The 23,095-nt window shown below is 35.5% G+C and overlaps 1 protein-coding gene across 1 annotated transcript in view; it reads left to right on the top strand.

The window, feature by feature from the left end:
* Positions 1–23,095, top strand: part of PIBF1 (progesterone immunomodulatory binding factor 1) — a 138,632-nt gene that overhangs the window by 29,524 nt on the left and 86,013 nt on the right. Inside the window, exons 8-9 of the mRNA XM_009323526.1 lie at positions 1,790–1,915; positions 6,551–6,649. Coding sequence (XP_009321801.1) covers positions 1,790–1,915; positions 6,551–6,649 — 225 coding nt within the window. The remainder of the gene's footprint in view (positions 1–1,789; positions 1,916–6,550; positions 6,650–23,095) is intronic.

Here is a 23,095-nt window from a genome sequence, read left to right as displayed (position 1 = left end):
AGGCAAAACCATTTTTAATTACTGCTCAAGCAAAACGCCGTGACAGCAGGTCAGGAATAAAAATCACAAATGATGGTCCTTTGCTTCAACAGCAACTCAGTTGATGTTTATTAAAAGGCATTGGCAGGGCAGTCAAGCTCTATGCTCGGAATATGCCCTTTACTACACCACGTGTTTATTTTAGTCATCATAAAGATAAGCATCACTTTGAACTGTCTTCTGGTGACATCACTGTGGGTGTTCAAGACTTTTCCAGATTCTTCTAATTTTTTCAGTGAGCCTTCCTGACTTTTAGCAGTCTTGCCATGGGAGGGAAGGTATAATTTCTGTCATTGCAGAAATTTATTTTTGGCAAGTAGTAATGGTAATAGCAAATTGTCTCAGTACCAAGAAAATGGTAATGCTTGTTGATTCTGCACATAAGAATTGTATCTTGAGGTCCTGATCCAGCATCCTTTTTTTTTTTTCATACATATTGAGCCATACAACACATAAAGAACACAAAAAGTTTCTGATGGGGACCTTACATGCCAGTACAGTGTGGGTTTTGGTGGTTTTGGGGTTTTTTTGTTTGTTTGTTTTATTATAAACTACTTCATTGTATCAAAGATATTCATAAAGTATTTTGCCGTAGTGTGGTGCACTTGAGGAAGGAGAGGAGATAAATTCACTTTTACCTTGAAGGGTCAACTGAAATTCAGTGTCTCAATAAAAAGAAAACAGGAAAACCTGGACAGCAAGCATTCTGACATTTAAATATTTTGGGGATTTTACTTAATGTAAAGGAGTCTTTTGGCGAGCTTAGGTACTGATTTCTAAAAATTATGGGCTATCACGCAATTGGAAATTGGAAGAAATCTAAAACCTTTTACGGTTGTAAATGCACATTTCTTCATAAACTTGCTTTTATTTCCAAACCTGTAATTTCTACCAGTTGCTTCACTGCTGGCTGATTATTCTTGAACATTAACTAGATGCTATAAAATTTTAACATTCCTTAGCTGTTAAGTACTTACAACATAAACCTTTTTTTGTAGTTTTGTAGGAAAAATTCTTTATTTTATTCTAAAAATTCCTACAATCTGTTATGGGCTTCCAAAGTTACAAAAAGAAGTCAATATTACTCTGAAATAATTTTTTTTTAATCCTGGAATCTTCTGTTATCTGCTGCCTAAAAAATCAATTTATATATCACATTGACAGGATAAATTCCCAAATCTTGGGTTTTTTTGACTTCACGAATCTCTACAGCATGTAATCTTCAATGTTTCTTGTGATGTTTTTTCCCCAGATGAGGTGCAAATAGTACATAACAAAGTCTCATAGTAGCATGGCGGTATTGTAAGTTAGCAAGTTAATCAACCCTTACCCAGTGATGAAGAAGCTAGAAAACTTTGGAAAGCGAGAAATGAACTTTTTTTTAAGTGGTTAATTAATATAAACACTCATGTAGAGGCTGACAAAGAATTTCTGGAAGAATGTTAAGCATAATGTTGCGTGTTTAATCAATGTTATATTACTTTAAAAAAAACTAAAACAGCATGCAGAAAGTTTTTATTTATTCCCAATTAAATATTCTTTATTCCTGATGGATTTTCACTCAATTTGCATAAAAACAGAAGGGTAATATGTATGTCAAGCAATTTGGGAGGAAAATGAGTAAGAATTAAAATAAAATGTAAAATCAAGAAATGCTCTGCTGTACTTGTACAGCTGTACCTGAAGTTTTGATATTTTGGCCGGTGCAATTAATTTTAAAGTCCCATGTTGTGTATTTGTCTATTTACAGAGACCACTATAAAACCGAGTATGAAAAGAGACTGCATGAAGAGTTGGAACAAATAAGGTTGAAAACAAATCAAGAAATCGAGCAACTAAGAAGCACTTCAAAAGAGATGTATGAACGTGAAAACAGGTAGATAAGATGCAGGCAATAATCTAGTTAGGGCAAAAATGACCACATACTGTTTTGTGCTTAGGTGTCATCCTGGTTGACTGGCTCTTTGAGAGATGATCAAAATGTGAGAATTTAAGTTCAGTTCTAAAACTGATGAGAATCTTGTAAAAACTAAAATGAAATTATACTTGTACAGTAAATATATGGTATTATAATTATTATTAAATGATTGACGTTCAACATTGTCAATGAAAAGTATTATTAAAATTCACGTTCTAGATAAACATTAGTGGTTTGAAGTTTGTTCAGATGTATAGTGTTAGTTAATTAATAAAAAATGTATTGGCTTACCTGTCATGCTATATGGGCAATCTTGAAATTGTGCCAGGAAACCAGAAAAGAAGTTGATGCAGAAAGTAAAGCAGATAAAATGAGGGAAACCAATAAGACTTATGCTTTTCTAAAATAAGTCTATTTGAGATTGTTTACAGCATTATGATTCACAAAAGGATTGATTTCCTGTGAATTATTATAAAATCCTCTTTTGAAGACGATCCTAGTCCTGCAAAGACCTACATATTGACTTTTGCATGTGTGTCATCTTGTTGAATTCCGTGGAATTACATGCAGAGTTAGGCACATACATAGGCCTTTAGGGATCTAAAGATTTGGGCTTTTGGCACTGGATTTCTTTTTGAGCTTGTTTTTTGCCCCTTTTATTCCTTTAAAATGGGAGGAGTGCTTAATAATTCATTATAACTTCATTGTAGATGTCCTGAAAGTGTCTTGTGGAGAAGGAAATGACTGTAGTAGAAAGATATTTGTGGCATCAGCATCTGTTCCTCTAATAGGTAGTTTTGTTACTGCTCGGAAGAGTGAAAAAAGAACATGACTCCTGCTGTCTGTCTTCCAGTCAACTGAAAGGTTCTAATTAAAAAAAATTACATCATTGTGTAGTTTTGCAAGTGTGAGTAAAATATATACACACACGCACACACACATCCATACCACTTCCTGTATGCAAATCTATTTTGAATTACAAAGTATGAATTTAAACGTCCACTGTTGGTGGAGATTTGACAAAGGTCTGTATATCATTGAGAAAGCTGCTGAAAAATATTTCATTTGTATCTGGAACAAATTTACGGAAGTTTTGTTCCTCATTTTGAAATAATTACTTCTGAAATGTAAATCCCTTAGGTTTACTTCATATTTTTCCAAAAAGGATTTTTAGCGTATGTTCTTTCTATAAAATACTAAAAAATTCCACCATAAGACAGTGCTTCCCAGTCTGAGGTGCCCCTCAATGGTGAGACAAATGGAACCCCAAATTGCGAGCAAAGCAGTTTGCAATGAAGTTGTGTGATTGTGACTGAAAACAAAGCTAAGTTGCTGGTTTCATTTTCAGGCTCAAAGCATGGAATGGTATTACAGCTAAGCTAATCTAATATTCAGTTGCTCTTACTCCTTACCACTTTGCCTGGTGGGCCTGATGTTTCCCTTGAATTTATTGGCACTTATTTTACACTTGGATGAGTCAGTTCAAGAAGCTAAAATGCCCCCCATTTTAGCTTATTCTGTCCCCCCCAACAGACCAATAAAAAGGTGATGCTTTCATTCTTAATTTATTTGGAATCAGTTTCACTTGTTCGGTTGTAGTAAGCATTGGCTATGCTTGCATTAGCAAGCATGAGTGAATTCACAGGGCATGTGAATGTCTGTATGAGGTTTGACTTTGGATTAGCTGTAGTCTGTTCCCATAGGTCAAACACAACTTAGTAGTTTTGAGCATGCTGGATGCTCTCCCTGAGCACATCTCCTGACTTGGTTCAATCTGACTGGAATACAATTTGTGCACTCTGGAATAGTTTAGGGATGTGAACTGCAGTGCAATAAATGGCAGTTGCCAAGAGGTTTATTTCAAAAGCTAATATAGATACCCTTGTGCTTCTGCTTGCCCTCCCCTGCCCTCATCCCACCTTTTTTTTTTTCCCATACCTGTTCATGAATCTGTAGGTAGTATTTCTGTCCCATTTTAGAAGGGTGCTTTCACTTGTGTGATAGGCTTGCTGATGCACATAGAGGCCATCAGGTAGGTGCTTTACCTCTTTTAAAATCGCAATCACACTCTCTGAAAGCTGACAGTATCGCTAGTGTGTTTCCTAGCTCTGTTGAAAATATTTCAGCAGAAGTTACATCGCATCTGTGATTGTCATCTTGCTGGTTGAGTAATACCTCACTTGTGTCCTTTTTGCTTCTATTGCATTTTCAATTGATTAGCTATTCAGTTAAGCAAAATAGTTTATTGTCTCAACAAGTCGCTGTATATCTCCTACCATTTAATTTTTATCCCACTTCCGTTACTCTAGTCTTAAGGATACAACATTGCACTCCCACTCTGAGAAATAATATGCTTGATCTTAATACCGTTAACAAAATTAATTACCATGTTCTTATATTTTGGTATGAGTCAGTTTTAAAGAATCTACTCTCAAGATTAGTCCCTGAATTTCATCGGTAAATCTGTAGCCCAGTAACTGAATTTTTAAGGAAAATTTTGTTATCTTTCTCTCATAACCAGTTAAGTGTTACATAATTCTGATGTTGATTCTTCATAAGTAACTATTTCCTATTCATATTAATTACTTTGAATTCAGAAAAGTACCATTGATATCATTTCCTTAGTCTAGAAAATAGTCTTTCATCCAAAAATTAAATACCTTTAGTGTGCCTAAAATTACCTAGGATAACATTTACATGGGCTTAATAATTTTCCGTTTACCTCTATATCTTGACTTTTCTCTTTTCTTCAAAATTTGCCTGAGACTATAATTTCACTTTGCTTTAAGTTAAAAAGTTCCTGTGGGGGAGGAGAGAAGAAACAACTTCAGTGGGAAGAGCTTGGCTGCATCTACAGTAACAGTTTAGTTCAGGTGAAGAATGTGGTTTTGAAGTGAAACCCCCTAGTCATTGCTGCTTGCCACGTTTTTGCTTACCTCACAGTTTGTGCTTGAATTTGTGGTATTCTGCTCATGTTTGTAGCACATGAACGTGATTCCTTTTAGATGAAACAAAATTGAAAGGAATCTCTAAGATCATCTAATATATTACAAATGCTAGTGGGTGTTCAGGTCACAGGAGCAAACCAGAAGTAGCTTAAAGTAAAATCCTCGAAAATGGTCATAACGTAGGTGTCTGGTCCTCAACAACCACTGTTTACTCTGCAAATTGGCTGTTACTGTGTTGCGCTAAATAATGGAGATACTGCTTAGATAGTGCTTGTAAGTTGTACTTCCACTTAGTACAGTTTATTGCAATGGTATGTGTGCTGGTTTTGGTTGGGGTAGAGTTAATTTTCTTCATAGTAGCTAGTATGGGGCTGTGTTTTGGATTTGTGCTGAAAACGATGTCGATAATACAGGGGTGTTTTTGTTATTGCTGAGCAGTGCTTACACAGGGTCAAGGCCTTTTCTGCTTCTCACACCGCCCCACCAGCACGTAGGCTGGGGGTGCACAAGAAGCTGGGACAGGACACAGCTGGGACAGCTGACCCCAGCTGACCAAAGGGATATTCCACACCATATGACGTCATGCTCAGCATATAAAGCTAGAGGAAGAAAAAGGAAGTGGGGGACATTCGGAGTGATGGTGTTTGTCTTCCCAAGTCACTGTTACGTGTGATGGAGCCCTGCTTTCCTGGAGATGGCTGAACACCTGCCTGCCGGTGGGAAGGAGTGAATGAATTCCTTGTTTTGCTTTGCTTGCGTGCGCGGCTTTTGCTTTACTTACTAAACTGTCTTTATCTCAACCTACAAGTTTTCTCACTTTTACCTTTCCGATTGTCTCCCCCATCCCACCATGGGGGGAGTGAATGAGCGGCTGCGTGGTGCTTAGTTGCTGGCTGGGGTTAAACCATGACAGTATACTACAGGGAAACTACAGATTAACAGACTATTAATACCTATATAATTGTTAACACAAATACTATATGTGTTATTCTTCATATGATACTATTCTCATTTTTGTCAGTGAAATAAGAATGAGACAGTTTGCAAGTCTTGACTGATTTTTGGTTAAAAAATTGAAAAAGTATAGATTGCAATAAAATCTTGTGTTGTTTTATGATTCTGTGCAGATCAAAAATGGTGCTAGCAATAGAAGCTAGGAGACACCAATGATATGCAATAACCTATATATCAGACTAACTAGCCAATTAGTTGTATGTGGAAGTAGGATTTCTATGCCTAGCTAATCTTTTCCTGCTCTGTCATAGAAGTTGTGAATCATCTCAGCGAGGACAGCATTCCCCTAGTTATTAGTGAAGTACCAAGCAAAATTATTGCAATTTATTTAATTCCTATAAAAAATAAGTAATTTGCAGTTCTAGTATTCTAGAATTATTCATATATTTCTACATATAAATAGGTGGTTTGGTCATTGTTTTTAGAATTTCAGAACTTTGCTGGTATATATGAAAGTAATCTGAAGTAAAGCCTCTGTAATGAATAGACATATAGATAGACAGACCCCTCTATCATTCGATGAGAATTGAAGGTAATATTGAAGTTAAGATCAGTCAGTAGTAATTCATGAAGCAAAAAAACAGTCTTGTTCCTAACAGATTCTTGACAGAATAACTTTTTTTTCTTTCAGAAATTTGAGAGAAGCGAGAGATAATGCTGTCGCCGAAAAAGAAAGAGCAGTTATTGCTGAAAAGGATGCTTTAAGAAAATATGATCAACTCGTAGAACAGTAAGTATCTCTTAAAATGCATATTAAAAAAAATCTAAACATTTAGCTATATTTATATCTAAGGAGTTTTAGGTAGGAGGAATGACTGCTTTGGTTTTCTGCTTATAAAGAATAAATTGAATGACAAACATTTTTTTTGTTTAAGTGAAGTTACAGATTTAATTCTAGTAGTAAATTTTTTTCCATTACTAGTGCAGTAACAATATGAAAGTTTGATTCTTCTCCTACAATCCTGTAAAGACAAGCAAACATAATTATGCATCTCATAGCAAGATTGTGGATTCCATACTGTACAGTAGCAGTGGTCAAACTCTGAACCTGTTGTTGGGTTTTTTTTCTTTAGTTGAAAGTAGAAAATTATCTTGTATATGATTGCTTCAAATAATAGTTTTTGTAAAGTGTGGATAGAGAGCAGTAGTCATGAACAGTTATGCTTGCTATATGCTTCTTTTCTTACTGCTGTCTCTTCTCAGTTTTTCACATTCCATGTATAAAATACAGTGTCTATACAAATGTACAATTCTATTCATATGGAGTAGGAAACTATGATTGATTTTCTGCCTGTAGCCAAGCAGTGTTACTATCCTGCTCTGCAGCACCTTGTCTTTACTTTTTGTAAATATTATAATATTAGCTATGGTAAATTATGAGGTAATTGAAAACTATGAACAGTAATCAAAGCTGTTCTGGGTGAGTTTGTCATGTGTCCTTAATTTTGGACTTGATTCATTGTTTAATCCACATCTTTTTTCTAAAATGAAAAGATCAGTTCATTAACCAACTGTGCCTCTTAGTCATCTACTCAAAGAAAGTACTTGATGTGAACTGTTTTTGCTTGGAATTGTTTTTAATTACAAGTAGTAATCTGTTAAAATGTTAGCATAAGCACAGGCACAAATTAATTAAATCTTTTAATTTTTATATACAACTCCTAAATTGCAGTGGTGATATTACTGAAGAAATAGCATTGCCCCAGTATAGCCACAAAGGACTGAAAAAAATGTCAGTGCTAACTAGTGGTGCGAAACAATAGGGGTAGTTCTAGAGTAAATGAGATGGGTCAGAGGACTTGATATCCACGCTGAGTTTCAGGGGTTTGACTTCAGATTAATTCTAGTTCGGGCTGATTGGGCCCAAGGGTGCTGAATGCTTTTTAGTGGTTAGAGTGCGTTGTAGGTGTTCTTGGATTCTCAGAAAGGAATTCAGTTAGCAAATTCTGAGATGATGGCTCCACAATGCAAACCAAAATGTGGAAATCAAAGCTGGTTAAGTGGGGACAACCAGGAAACTTGGTTGAAAACTGATCTCCTGAGTCAAAATAAAATGCTAACGTGAGCCAACTATATGTTTCTTTCTGATGAGACTCCTACCTTTCACTGTGATAAGACTTACTATGACATGTGGGAAGTTCATATCTAACGGGAAGCTCTTCTGGAAAGTAGGTCTGGCGTACCTATACTAGTACCATACTAATTTGAGTATGCACACTTTCTTGTTTTTAATGAAAATATCAATTTTATAACTCTTACCATATTTATTTTTAAACATAAGAACCATGGTGAAAGTACTTTTCTGTTCTGCTGTATACATAATACACTCATAGAATGTGTCATTTTTTTCATATTGTTGCTTTTTTGAGGAGGGAAGTTCCCCTGCAATCAGAAACGTAGGAAGAAGATTTTAAAATGCAAGCTTTGGGGGGCAGGGGGAAAGAAAGTTAGTAATATGCCATTTGTTGTCATCTTGTTTGATACACTCATGCTTCTGTCCTCCTGTAGCTTTTTCTAGTGATAAGCTCTCCAATTAAGTAAAACTCTCCTTTCCTCAATTTAAATAAGTTAGTAAGTTGATTAATACTGCTTTTTGGAGTTCAAAGTAGTAGATTATTCCTCAGAAGATTATGCTTTTCAGAGAAAAAACTTCTGCTTGGGAAAATGGAAAACCCATACTTCATTTCTTTAAAATGTAGGTGTCTCTCTTTAAAACTACCTCCCTTCTAACCACAGTACAGATGTCAAGACGGTGACTTTTTCCACATTCCAAATCATCTACCTAAATGAACTGCAAAGTAACAAACTGGCATGATGAGATGGAATAAATACATTAACTTAAAAGACCCCAGATTCTGAACTTACTGTGGACTGACATGTGGCAGTTCTGTGGAACAAAGAAATTTTCTAATATCACCAGAACCCCCTAAGATAAAAAAGGAATACCTGTGTTGTCCAATTCTATATTTAAGTGATTATAACAGCTAGTTCTACTTTAGTGAAAACAAGGTGACTCATCATAGTTACCACTGGTATCATAATCTGTATAAACAAACATGTTTGAAAGCTTCAGAAGTATGTGGAATGTTGACTAGCCTGAATGGTGGTTAAGTAAAGCCCCTGGCAAATCTTATGATCAGAAGTGTAACTAATACCCAATTTTCTAGTCAAGTGCAGTTATTTTCATTTTTCTTACTGATGTTTGTGATAGCTTTTTGTAAACAGCTGTTTACAAATGCCAAGAAAAAAAATAGTGATAATATTCATGGAAGAGTTATATTGAGAAAGAATCTGCTGTTTCAACCTCAAAGTAGATCACTACAATGTCAGGATGTAAGTTTTGTTGCTCTCTTTGCTATTATACAGCTGTAAATTCTGTGTGAGAATCCATGTTTCATTTACTTGTGACAATGAAAAAAACTTAACAGATTTGATATTTTGGATTAAACTGAGGCCAATGTCACACATGTTCTAAAAAAATTATGACCAAATGGAAACATTTTCACTTTGTTTTAAACTGCTGGTAATGTGACTAAAACTTTTTTCTAATTTTAAAGCTATATTACCTCAATTGAAAGTGTCTTGGGGTTGAATGAGGAGAGCAATTCTATAATAGCTCCATCATCTACTACATAGTAAAGTATAGATACTAAATATGTTCCGACATTTCCTTCTCTTGAATATTCTTGGAGTGTTGTTTTCAAACTATTGACTGTTAATCTGTTACTCAGTTCTCCTTGCCAAAAAAACCCAACCCAACAAAACAACAACAAAAAAAACCAGCACCAAAAAGTAGAACAAATGCATCTTGGTTTCCTACAGTTTTTTTCCTACTGGTTAAATTTTCTAATTTCATCTAAGGTGCAATTCATGAGTTCACCTCATACAAGAGCACTTCACCTCAGGGGATGCCTACAAAAGCCATCTCTTGCCTTTGATTGTTCACTTCCTTTAAACCTTAAGGAGTATAATGTCTTTTTCCAGGACTGTACAGCTCAGCTCTATCAGTGGAAACTGGTTTAAAAATTCCAGAATTACTGGGAACACAAGGGAAATCCATAGATGGTGTGATTTGACAAAATCTTATTTTTCTTAGTGACAAAAAAAAAAAATCTGTACTCTTTTACAGTTGATTGCTGTTCACATGATGTACTCAAGGTGATTGTTCTTTTCCTGTCTTTGTAATGCTAAAATGAGAAGTGTAGAAAAATGAAGAGAAGCAAAATAGGTATGCAGTAAACAGAAGAAGAATATTCAAGAAAATTGTGTTATGGCAATACTATTCCTTCAACTTTGCAGTGGGCACTATTTATAAAATAAACTCAGTTTTGTAAAAGCTAACGGGAGGTTTAAATTCCTGCCTCTGTCTATAAGGTAATAGGTTATTTTTAAGTGTGTACTTTTATTTTTTTTTCTTATGTGAATATGCACAGGTGATGAAAGGGCATTTTTAAACAATGTCTTTACAGTTGGGTTGAGTAAAGTCAGGATGATGGCTACAAAAAATAGTTTAGAGTCTTAGGTTTGTTCTACAAAGATTTCAAAGGATTTTGGATTGTTATCTAAACATTTCTGGATTGATGTATATAGCTCAGCTATTTAAAACTATTAGATTTGTAATGGACAATCTGCTACAGGCAAAAATACCTTTAGGAGTATTTTTAGTGTTTCTATTGAGAAATGCCTTTCTCAAATAAAGAGCAAAATAGAATAAAAGTCATTGACATTTCTTGATAGCAATTGCCTATGCTTCGTAGGTTAAAAAAAGTATGCAAAAATTTCTCTGTATGTTTGTGTTTACCTATTTAATGCTTTTCTTTCCAGTCAGCTGCAAGCCGTGGATACATTTTGGAGACTTCTTTTAGTCTATCCATTAATCTTTATAATTTGAATCTTTTTTTTACCCCTTTGTTCTTTGTAATTGTGGTACATTTTAGAATTCATTTGGAGGTGAGATTAATGCTATCTGGTTTTAGTTATCTGTCTGGAACTTTGTAGGTGATCAATCCTGTTCATAAAATGGGTGTTTGAATTAGATGAAATTAAGATCCCTATATCTTCTTATTAATTGCAGACAAGCCTAGAGGACTATCTTAGATGAGAAGATAATTGGATAAATTTACTGAATAAATAAATGTTCTACTTTGCATGTAGAATTTCTGCTGAGTATGCAGGAATCTCATTATTAGATTAGCATTTATTACATTATGCATTCATTGTTAATAGAAACATTAAAATTAATTACTTGCTCCTTCTGTTAACATGTTTTTATAATCCGGATGTTGCTGACTGTAATGACAGGATTCTAATCTTAAAATGATTAAGTCAATGTATTTGTGTGCTGGACTTATTGCTAATATTTAAATAATGGCCTATTATCTCTTCAAGAGTATTTGTATAAAATTAGGATTTAAATATGAACTAAAAAAAGATCCATGCTGAAAACTTGTGGCCAAAATATTTGTTTGCCAAAGCTGCCATAACCCTATATTAAAAGCTACTGTCATAGCCTTTTACTCCCTAGACATGGCTGCTACTTTTGTGTATGAAGCACTTTGTAATCCCTTGAATTGAAGAGCTATGTAAGTCTTGAAAATTACTAACGCTTTAAATCTTCAGTTTCAACTAACTTCGTTAGTGTTTTCTAAAATACTTTTTTGGTAATAATCATTTGCTGCTGCTGTATTCATTTATGACTTCTATAGTATGAGGTGTGTATGTAATTTTGAGAACATTTAGGATTTCTATCAGAATAAAGCCGAGCCCTTTACTGCCATTGTTAGACCTTGTCTAGATTTCAGCCCTAGCCAATGTAACTCCTACATGTTTCCCATAAAAACTATATTCATCTAGTTCTCCTGATGAGAAAGTTAAATACAAGGTACAGCTAAAAGGGTAAAATTCCATGAATGTCATGGAAGTTGCTGAAAGACACCCTCTTGGAAGTTCAGCATCAATGCAAAGAAGGCAGTGAAAGGACCAGGAGTGATAGTATGATGGAGAAGCAGAGAAAAAGTCCATTTCCCAGGTGACTGGCTCTCGTTTGTTTCTAAGCTGTAGAAGCAGCACTGAAATCCATAACAAAAACAATTTTATGCATCCTATATTTCTACTGAAATGACTAGGGAGGCTCCTACTCTTTTTCCCTGTTCTTCTGAGGATATGTTTATTTGGAATTTATATCTTCATGGATGATTCTAAGCTGCATTTTAATAAACAGAAGGAGAAAACCTATTTAACTGATTTGATCAAATAGATGAGTAGTAGTGTTAGGAAGACTGCACACTTGCTGAGGCATGCGTAGTTGTTTTTGGTTGTTCCCTAATAAGGATCTCAAAATTTTACATTCTTAGCTAAGACAGTGTTCTTCCAGAATGAATGCTTTAAGCCCTGTAACCAGTCACCTCATAAATGTAACTATCTTGATGTTGTAGAATTATCAAAGTCAAGGCTCACAGGAATGATAAGTTAGGCTGATGGCTGACCTTTCTGAGCTTCATTATATCTGGAACGCAGGCTTTGAAGTTTGTTCTCTTACTGTGCAAGGAATGTTCAATGATTATATTTATAGCTCTAGAAATCTTTTTATTTCAGTTCCTCTTGCCCCAGCTCCTAAGAAATAATTCTCACAAAATATTATTAGCCTCTGAAGGATGCTTTGGGAAGGTTGTAATATGAACATATCCTCGTGTCATAAAGATTTTCCTTAAGCCTTGACGTTCTCATTTTCCCTGTTCATTTCCTGCTAGCCAAAATGCCTTAATCTTAAAACATTAAGATTAGTAAAGGCAAAATGTTAAAATTCTGTGATGGCTGTTATGCTGAGTACCTAAGAAACTATCTACTCTTTTAAGTCTTTGGGGTTTTTTTGTTAGCCTGGAAAGGTTGAAAATGTATGAGTGTCCTTTGAGAACAACTTTGAAAGCAGTTATAAATTCCTTCAAAGAGGCATTATATGATATAAGGCTGCTGCTGCTTAGAATTCATATATTGCTTGAATTATAGGGTTGAAACTTCCACTGCAGTCCATGATTTTGCTATGATTGTTAGTATCCCTCATGTATACACACGTTTTTGTGATTCACTGCACACAGCCTCTCATTAATGATGAGCACTGACAGGATAAGCAAATAGGGGTCCTTTGGAACTCATTACCAGATGATGTTTTAAGTGCTAAAAGTTTACATGGGTTCAAAAGGAGACTGAAAAAGCTCCGAGATAAATTTGAGAATTATTTAACAAATAGAAACCACATCCAATTTAGGAAATCCTTGAGCTAGAAATAGTTGAACACTTGTGGCAGAGGATTAGGATTTTGAATAATGCCTATTCAAAAGCTAAATTCTTGAAAGCAGGGATATTGTATTTTCTGTATGGCTGTACAAAAATTTTGATATTCAAATGATGGCTCTTTATGTAATATTATGTTTCAGCCTAATAAAACCAGAAAAGTTTTCTTTTAATAATAATTATCTTCTGGAATTACATTCTGAATCTGTGGTTACATTCTGATTACCCTATGGAAAAGGATGTGATGCTATATTCATATCTGGACAACTAACTGTTGAAGAACAGTCTGTCCAAATAGGTATTTATGTGGTTTGAGAAGGAAGTTACAGCTTTGTAATCTTATGGACCTCATGGTAAACTCATGGGAAACTCTGAAATGGTAGTCACGAAGACTAACATTTATGAGAGAGCGCTTTGGGCTGAGCTTTGGCTCAGCTTGTCTTCTGCAGAATCGCATTCAAAGTATTGAGAAAATGTTAGGTATAACTGGAAGCCTAACTACTGCTCTCAACCTGGTCCTCACTTGCAAGGTGGTGATACCAGTTTCATGTAAGTAACTCTCATGAATAAGGAAAGCGGTACCATATTGTTCTGGAATTGAGGGTAGCTAGCCCATCTGTAAATGAATAAATGAGGGACTATGAGTAAATGAAGGACGGTCATACTGTGTTAGTGAACACGCTACCAAAACAGTGTACATCAGTGAGCCAAGGTACTTTCAGGCCATAAGCCACAGGGAGCTGTTTGCCTTGGGCATTAGTCCATCCAGCATTGAATATGCCTAATTAATCTTAATCATATTGAGTACTTGCCAAAAGAGAGGGGCGTATGGTATTTACATGTAGTGCTCACAACTGATGAAACCACCGTTCACAAATGATGGAACAACCATCTGAGTCCTTGGCAGCCTGTTTGCTGCTTTCTCTCGTCATGAGATTGACTTGTCTGGTGACCGGTGCCTCGATGAGGAGAGATTGGGAAGACCAGGGTTGGAGAGCTGACTTCCCTTTTGTATGGTCTGGTTTCTAGGTAAGATTTCCTCAAGAATGTATCCCAGACTTTGTCAAGGTTGGCTCAGAGAGTTGTTTACATTCAGGGAGACCAGTAAATTGTTTTTGAAACTACATCCCTTCAACACTGAAGTATTGCATCACATATTGGATAGTGGGAAGGCCATGTCCTTTAGTTTACTCAGTGCAAAGCTATTTAGATAACTTTTACAGCTGTTTGTGTTTCTAGCTAAATGATCTAAAGGCACAATTGTGTCTACTTATATGACTATCTGGGTAACTCTGTAAGAATATTCTGTGAAACCAGCAAAATGAAAGTGCAATTAATGTTCAATGCATACCAGAGTTCAAGAGCTTGCTAAGGAATATCTTGATCCTGGATAGCTGTAGGGGGGTAATATGACAAGTTAGCAGCATTTTTACCGAACATCATATAGCCATAGTGGCACTTAGATGTGACATGACATCTGAATCGTGGGGACACCAAAAGGGTGGTACTACTTTGAGTTATTTATGATACCAGTGAGTATTATGTCAGTGGTTTTATATTTAAAAAAAAAGAAAAGTTAACTTACAGAGAACTTTAGCAAGCCCGAAGTGAGACGGGAACATTTGTTCTGGATGGGCCTCTGAGGGGAGTACTGCATGAAAGTAGGTATGCTGGACTGCTGCTGATGGTAGCTGGTGATGATTAGTGAGAGGATTTGTAATTCTATGGTAGGAGGAGTGTGGTGAGAGGCAGTGAGGACAGAGAACCTGGAAACTGAAGAAACCCAACAGAGATGGAATGGAAGGGTGCGTATGAAAAAGTAAAGCAAGGGGCTTTACTACAAGCAATAAAGGGCTTCTGTAGTTCTTACCACTAGGTAGAATTCATAAAGATGTTGCTCATATGAACATATACTGCCCAACCCTTTCTTATAAGCCTTGTTTATTAGCAGGTTTTTGTACTTGAAAGGAAACTAATGTTGATAACTGAAGACGATGTTGCACAAACCACCCCACAAACTCCTTTCATGAAGCATGGAGAGGGTAGGGATTGTGTGTGTGCGTGTGCGCCCCTTATAGGTGCTCCAGAAGCCAAAAAATTGCCATAGCTTATGCCAGCTTCTCACCCACAGAATAAATATTCTCATAGGCAGCATAGCTTGAGAAACTTTCTCTTAAAGGGAAGTAAACTTTTTCCATTAAGTGGCAGTGTAGTTGTAGAAATAAGTGTACTAGAAATATAATTGAGGTTCCTTTGAGACGAAGCTTGGGCATTATGTAAAGTGCTTATACCTGTCAGTCACTTAGTCTTTTCATAAAATGTTAAATTTCATAATATCCACGTAAATTGTAAATGTACATACTTGCACTTACAAGCCTATTTGTATATGTCTTCTAAAATTTACATACTGGATATATTGTCAAAATGCTGCAACTCCTGGCTGATATTTTAACATAAATACTACTGCCTGTGTATGTATATAATCTAGTTTAAGCTTTGATGTGGAACTTGTCATCTGGAATTGTTTTCATGGATATTCTAATTGTTTCATGGAAAGCGTCCGTTGCCATGGGTAAACAGATACATATAGAAGTGCACTGATTCATCTGATTCATCCCTTCTGAAATTTTGCTTAATGTTTGCTCTGATTTTGCCGAGATCTTAACCTTTTCCTTTCCAGAAATATAATCTAGATCATAAGTTTCAAGATGTTTCAAAAAGTTACGTCTTCCCATTTTACCTTGGATACATCGCTGCGGTCCCCAGAATTGGTTGTGGGTTGTAGAGAGAGGAAGAGTTTGTCCCATTCAAAACCCTACAGGAAGGGGAGAAAGTTGTTTGTGCAAAATGGTATCGTAAGCGGATGAAAGTAATTAGAAGCCCTAGTCCTTCTCTTGTCTTCATACGCCCCTCACTTCAGGCAACTGACTGACTCTTGAATCTCTGAGTGTACTCAATATAGACTGTTTCTTTAAACAGTAGAGGGCGAACACAGTGTCACTGATGTAAATCCCATGCCCCTGTGAAATGCCCAGAATTAGGTGGAGTGAAGCCTCGATTGATACCTTAATTCTAAGACTTTTAGACCTAAAACCATGTGAGGAAATCTTATATCTCTTTTGTCTGTTGCATGTTCATCTAGGACATGTTTGTTTTTACAGGCAGTAAAAGTTTAGAAGGTAGTGGGGCTAGGTTTTTTGGTTTTAGATTTGTCCCTTATGACACTCTGTTCCCAGTCACAAGTTGTGAAATCTGGGTCTAATTTCTGTGTTATGTCCAAGTTCTGGGCGTCTATCAAAGTATTCCATGCGCATAGATAAATGGGGTACATTTCAGGTTTATTTTCTCAGTGCCAGATGAATGCCCCTTTTCAATGAAAGAAAAAACTTCTTGAAGTAGTGCATTTGCTGCAAGGTACTTGCATGATTAAAGTGTGCAGATGAACAGAAAGTAGTTGGCATGCTACAAGTTAGAAGAGAGCTACCTTATGGTAATTTGTTTGCCTGCCAGGGCTCCCCCACTGGCCCTGCATTTTCTTACTTTGTAAAATAATCAAATCTTCCTTTTTGTTCTTTGTCTCAAATGGTTATCTGTTTATACAGAACAACTGTATTAAACAGTTTTAGTTTATCCATTAGAGTAAGCAAAAATAATTGCAACCTTTTTTTATTGCTAAATTGATATCTTTTGGCAGAATTATTTGTGAATTATTTTTAAAGATAGTTTTTACATTTATCTTTGTAAGTCTCTTTTGTTATGCCAGCTGTCTAAATCTTTTCATAAACTTCAGTTAAAAGAAACATATTTTCCATGATTATTTTAAAATATAATGTTTACTGGAAGGGAAGTCTAGTGAATTCCCACAGATGAAGTGTGAGTGTATTTCTCCCACTTGTAAATGAGTTCTTATTTCCTACAGTACATATTCTGGTACCACAATGAGTCATTTTCAACATGTTTTAGTTTAGCTTCTAAAACATTTAAAAACTTGGCAGATACATGTAAATGAATGTTACATCCAGTTTTTGAAACTGCTTCCAAATAATATTTTACTAACATGATGACTGTGAATAGACCTTTCAGAATGCAGAAGTGTCCTCTGTGATAAGCCTAAAAGCATTTGCAGAGGTCTTATTTTTATTTTGTTTTTTTACCTTTAACATGTTTTGATTTAACCATCCTGTAAAATAGAGAGAAGACTTTTGTGAAAAAGCCTTAAGGTTTACAGGCAAAGTGTTGTAAATGGAGTACTTTAGCCAGGCAAGTGATAGCTTTCTTTAGGTATATGAACTGAATTTTGCAAAATTTCATGCTATTTTATTTTACAACTTCTTCAAAATAAATATAGTGCTATCTCTGTTTTACTGTGATATTGTTTAAGGTTATATGTCATTCCACCCTTTAATCTGTTTCCTAATATGTCACCTTGACAGTTCAAATATTAGACGAGAACTCAAGACTAAATAGTTGGTATGATTAAAATGGACTTACGAGTAATGGGAGTGGAGTGGGAGAAAAATGGGGGAGGCAGACTATGCATACTTAGATTTAAAAGAAAAAAACAACCAAAAACAAACAAACAAAAATCCAACTCAAAATCACCAGTGTTCCATTGTGAGAAAGTTTATTTTCATTTATCTATTACTTAAAGAATATTTCTTATTTTAACTTTCTTGTTCTGGCTTCCTGGTATCTGGAACATTTATTGTAATGGGACCTTAGATACTTTGCTCACATGTTGATACCTATGCTTAGATACACATTTCTGCAGTCTGGATTTGAATACCACCCTAATTTTTTTCCAATTGTTGGCAGCATTTGTCTTGTCAGTTTAATATATATGGTGGGGATAACTTTGCAAGTCTATGATTATTCTCTGTTCCAACTTTAACCATCTGTATGTTGTCCACGATGCAACACCATGTTATCAGTAAGTTGTTCTTACTGTAATTACCACCCTTAAAAAAATCTTTAGCTTTTTATTAGACTCAGAAGAAGATGGAGAAAACATTTAAAACTTGGATTACTAAGTCTTTCATTTAAAGATTTCCTGGAATCCCTTTTCCCTTAGTTGTGTGATGTAACATATAAAGGAAACCTATTTCAAACCCTTCTTCCCTCCCCCCCCCAAAATTGATCTTAATATATTTAACTTTTCATCAAGGAGAAAATTGAAAAAAGGAGGGGGAAGAAGTTAGTTTAGGGGATTGAGAGTCTTAATTATTTTGTCAGCCAAATACAAATACATTCTTCTCCTTCCATTATGTCTATGTTGTGAAACTTGCAGAAGATTGATGATAGTCAAAAGAGGAAAGGGAAAAAGGTGAGGGGTGGGAAAAGGCATAATGTGAATAAAAAAAGAGATAAGACAAAAGAGATAGCAGTCATGAAAACTTTACTGAGTGGGATGCATCTGAATGTAGAATATATAGTGCAGTTTACCAATCTTTCTCTTTGTAAGAGTGGTCTAAGCCAGGCAAAGACAAAACAGTTGCATGAAGGGATTGGGTGAGTGGAAGGCAATGTGTTGGGGATCATGGCAGTGTCCATTTCTTCCATTCTGCCCATCCAGTTATTTCTGTATAGCTGTTTGCAGAGGTGGAAACTGTAAATGTTATTGATGGTAACTTACTTGATATGCATTTTGTTCAGTACAAGGTGAACATCTCCTTCCAGTTCTAACACTAAAAACCCTTGAACATCTGTTTTCAGAGATGTCCTTTTCATTCATACCACTGTTTCAGAACTTTGTGATCTTTTTGAAGAAATTTTTTTAATGTAATATACTGTTTGGATGAGTTCAAACATTAGTTTCTGAGAAAAGTAAGTAAACGCAACATGGATTTTGGTATAGCTTTTACTGTGGCTGGCATCAGTCTCGTCTAACTTCAAATGCCTGTGCTGGGATAAAATCGTGTCTATAAGGTACTTGTTTCTTTCCATTGACTTATAAAGGGAGTCTACATGACCACCTTAGATGTAGATACCCGTGTTGTAAACATCTGAAGCTAAACGAGGTGAAGTCCACCTGTCTTTTCTGAGTTAAATTGAGTTCAGCATAGACTCTTTTCACAAATTCATGGGTTTTGGAGCTTTTATGCTTTACCATCATTTTTACTGAGTTCTCTTGCAATGTAGAATCTTTAAGCCTTTAAGCATTTGTCAAATGCTGATCATAAAATTGAATGTTTTTATTATGGAGTATGCTATACTGTATATGCTGCTTTTTTTTTTTTAATGAACTCTGCTGTCTTCAATGATTGGGAAAGATTTTGATTAACAGAAGTTCATTGAGATTATGTAGGTCTAGAGTTGTGATTATACAAAGGATTAGATCTGGTTAATGAAACTACAGAAGGTAGTGCTCCCTCAAAATTTTCAATCTTAGCTATCTTACAGTAACTCTTAGAAGGGTTACCACACCCAAACGAAGAGGAAGCTTGCATTTGTCTTTTTAGAGAAAAGGGGAGAAGGGATAGACAAAAATTGGATAATACACCATACTGTTTCCATAACATAAAACGTATGTAAGTCTCTTGGGGTCTAAATGTGACAGCACCATTAAACAAAATATGCAATAACTGTACTTAAAATGCAAAACATGGTTGATAAGTACAGGTTTTGCACATGCTAATGGCTTTCCAGCAGGTTGTCATAGTGATATCTGGGGGCAGATTTTCCTTGACTAGATTCCACTGAAGTCTTAACAATCCTTCCTGTTCTCAAGCACCACCTAACCTCAGAGGCACTTAAAATCAGTCTGCATTCCAAGTTGGAGCACATCTAGGTAGACGTCCCTGTGCATTATCGGAAGTCTCCTGGTTTGGAAAGCTCAGTGCTTATTTTGATATGGGTAGGGAGGTGCTTGACCTCTGCTCAAGTCCCTGAAGGGCCTGTTTTTATTAGATCATGGCTAACTCATTCAAAAGCATTGATTTCACTCCAGAACACTGTTAGAAGAGGAAGTAATGGCTAAACTTGCGTCTTTTGTAATGTGCTTTGAGCACTCGCTCAGGAAGTTCAAGACCTTGGTCCTTTCCCTCTCAGTCTCCCTAATTATTTAAACAAGTTTTGGTGTTACCTGGAAGTTATGTCAATTTGTCCAGAATTATTGGCAACAAATGTTGATATACATAATGCATGAGTTAAGCAAAATGCCACAAAAGAGGAAAAATACACAAATTTGGGGGTTTTTTTGGTGAAAGTTGATCATACAAATCCTCAAAAAAATTATAAAAATGCAATTAAAATAAAACTTTTAGACTTTTTTAGCTATGTTAATTGCATTTTTGCATTTCTTTTTCCATTATTAAAAAAACAAACAAACCTACAAATGTGGATATGGGCAATAAAGTAGTTACCTATATGGTTTATAAACATAATTTTGAGAGTAAGCCTTTTGGATAATTTGATTCTTTTGTCATTGCATGTAGCCATCTTTTCATAAATTAAACTCTGGTCTCTACTATTCCTAGTGGAAGCTATTCCAGTTGTCATGTTCAAATGCAGTTTTAATTTCCGTTGTAAGATTATTTTCTCCTGGTTTATAACAAGGAGTTCTGATGCCAGCATTAGTCCTTAAATACCTGTTGTTTTGCCCTCTTAAAATCTTAGGCTACAATCTAGGAAAATAAAGTCTGACTATCTGACTTGTCATGAGATGAATTCCTTGTTCTCTTGAACATCCGAGTACCATTTCTTTTAATCTTGACCTTTCTAAAACACGGATAACTGGAATTCTGAACAGTGTTTGAGATAATTTCCTGCTCTATCTTGTATGATACCATCATTTTTGCTAGATGTACCTAAGTGATTCCTGGAACTGTATGTCTTTTGCATAGTTGGATCGTGTTAGCAGTTTAGTTATCCTGATATTATGTAATGAATCTAGATCCTTTTCCTCAGTCTGTTATGTCTCCTAAGTGTCTGGATGAAAAGAGCCACCACCTTAAGTTTTCTAGCCCAGCTCTAAGTCCTGGATTTGTATATACATTCTTACTTGTTTTTATGATTATACTACTAATGTAAGAGTCACACTCTCCAGCATATCAGAGAGGCACATCACTCTGGAAGTTGTGCAATCTTTTTGCTCCAAGTACTCAACATGAGATACAGCTCACCTAAATGTAGGTGTACTCAGCATGGATACTACAGAGGAGTTGCAAATGTCTAAGATACTATAATAGTAAGTGGAAACTTAGTAGCACAATCAGCGGGGTTTGGAGAGTCATTCAGCTGACCAAATAAAGGTTGCTGCTTCAGGGCTGCAAAGAGTTCTCTTTATAACCCTTTGACTGCAGTGACTGGATTTCTACCAGTCATACTGGGGACCTAACTTGCAGATAGATGCCTAAGCCTTTCTAAACTTAAATTTACAAAATCACAGAACGATTGAGGTTGGAAGGGACCTCTGGAGGTCATCTGGTCCAACCAGCTCACTCAAGCAGGGCCACCTAGAGCCCAGGACCGTGTCCAGACAGCTTTTGAATATCACCAAGGATGAAGACTCTACAACCCCTGTGGGCAACCTGTGCCAGTGCTCTGTCAATCTCACAGAAAAAAAAAAAAAGAAAAAAAAAAAGTGTTTCCTGATGTTCAGATGGAACCTCCTGTGTTTCAGTTTGTGCCCATTGCCTTTGGTTCTGTCAGTGGACACCACTGAAAAAAGCCTGGCTCCATCCTCTTTGCACCTTCTTAGTGGTCTTAAATGTACACAGCGCATGTAGCAATTAAATATATCATCTAAGCAAACAATGGAGTCTTTAATGTAGAAGCTATAAGTAGTAATATGATGATACAATAAAAGATAATGTCACATTAATGTCAAGGACTCTCTACAACCTTAATCCCTACAGCACTTTCATAAAGGAAGCATTTGAAGCATTTTAGAATTGGATTTAGCAAATTTCAGTTGATGTGAAATACAAACCAATCTTATGTTAGTGAAATAAGAGTAGATTGGCTGTGAGTAGGTTTTATTTATCTTTTTCTGTCCCATCTTCCTTTCCTACAGCATTCTGTAGACTGAGATGTGATATGATTGCCTAAGAAACAATTCCTGAAACATGTTTTTAATCTATATTTCAAATATTTTTTTTTCAAATCTTCAGCTATTCAATGATGTGTCAATAGCATAAAAAAAATTAATTTCTTAAAGAAGTAAGTTTCAAAAATTATAATTTTAGCTCTGGTGTATGATAAAAATCAATGTGAACTTGCATTACTGAATTGTGGGGGAAAAAGTAACATGTTTGAAAAGTGCCAGTACTTGAAGTTGATTCCTTGTTTTTATCATTTAACAGTTCATACAAACCTATCAAGGCATTTTTTTTCTGTATTAGGTAGTTATGAGAAAGCATAAAACAAATTAACATGGCTTTCTTTGTAATTTTTGTACTTGCATAAGTTTTAACTCTTCCGTACATTTTATTTAGCAGCTACCAGATTTAATTGTTATGAAAATGTTGACTAATGTTACTTTTTTGTCTTTTAGAAATACGTAGGTTTTAATCACATTTGTTTTGCTAATTGCTAGTTATATGGACTATCCTTTTGTGTCCTATTAAACAGAAAATGTTTGATGTGTAAGAATACCTTTTAATACACTGGGTTTTAGGAAGAGAGTAGTATAAATTATGTTACAGTTCAAACAATAGGTTTGCCTTTCACTTGCCTGTTACAGTTTAATAGTTTACCTATGTATTATAGCTCATCTGTGAAATGATTAGACATGTTTAAGCATCACTTCTTAAATTCCCTCTTACAATATTAGTACTTATTATTTTTCCATAATGTTTGCAGTTCCAGCAGGTTTTGTACGTACTTGCCTTGGCCTTCCTACGCCACTTACCACTCTACAAAATAAATCTTTGTATACTCAAATTGA

Source organism: Pygoscelis adeliae, unplaced genomic scaffold (genome assembly GCF_000699105.1).
Source record: "Pygoscelis adeliae isolate BGI_AS28 unplaced genomic scaffold, ASM69910v1 Scaffold44, whole genome shotgun sequence".
Taxonomy (NCBI): domain Eukaryota; kingdom Metazoa; phylum Chordata; class Aves; order Sphenisciformes; family Spheniscidae; genus Pygoscelis; species Pygoscelis adeliae.
This window is presented reverse-complemented; position numbering and strand designations above follow the sequence as displayed.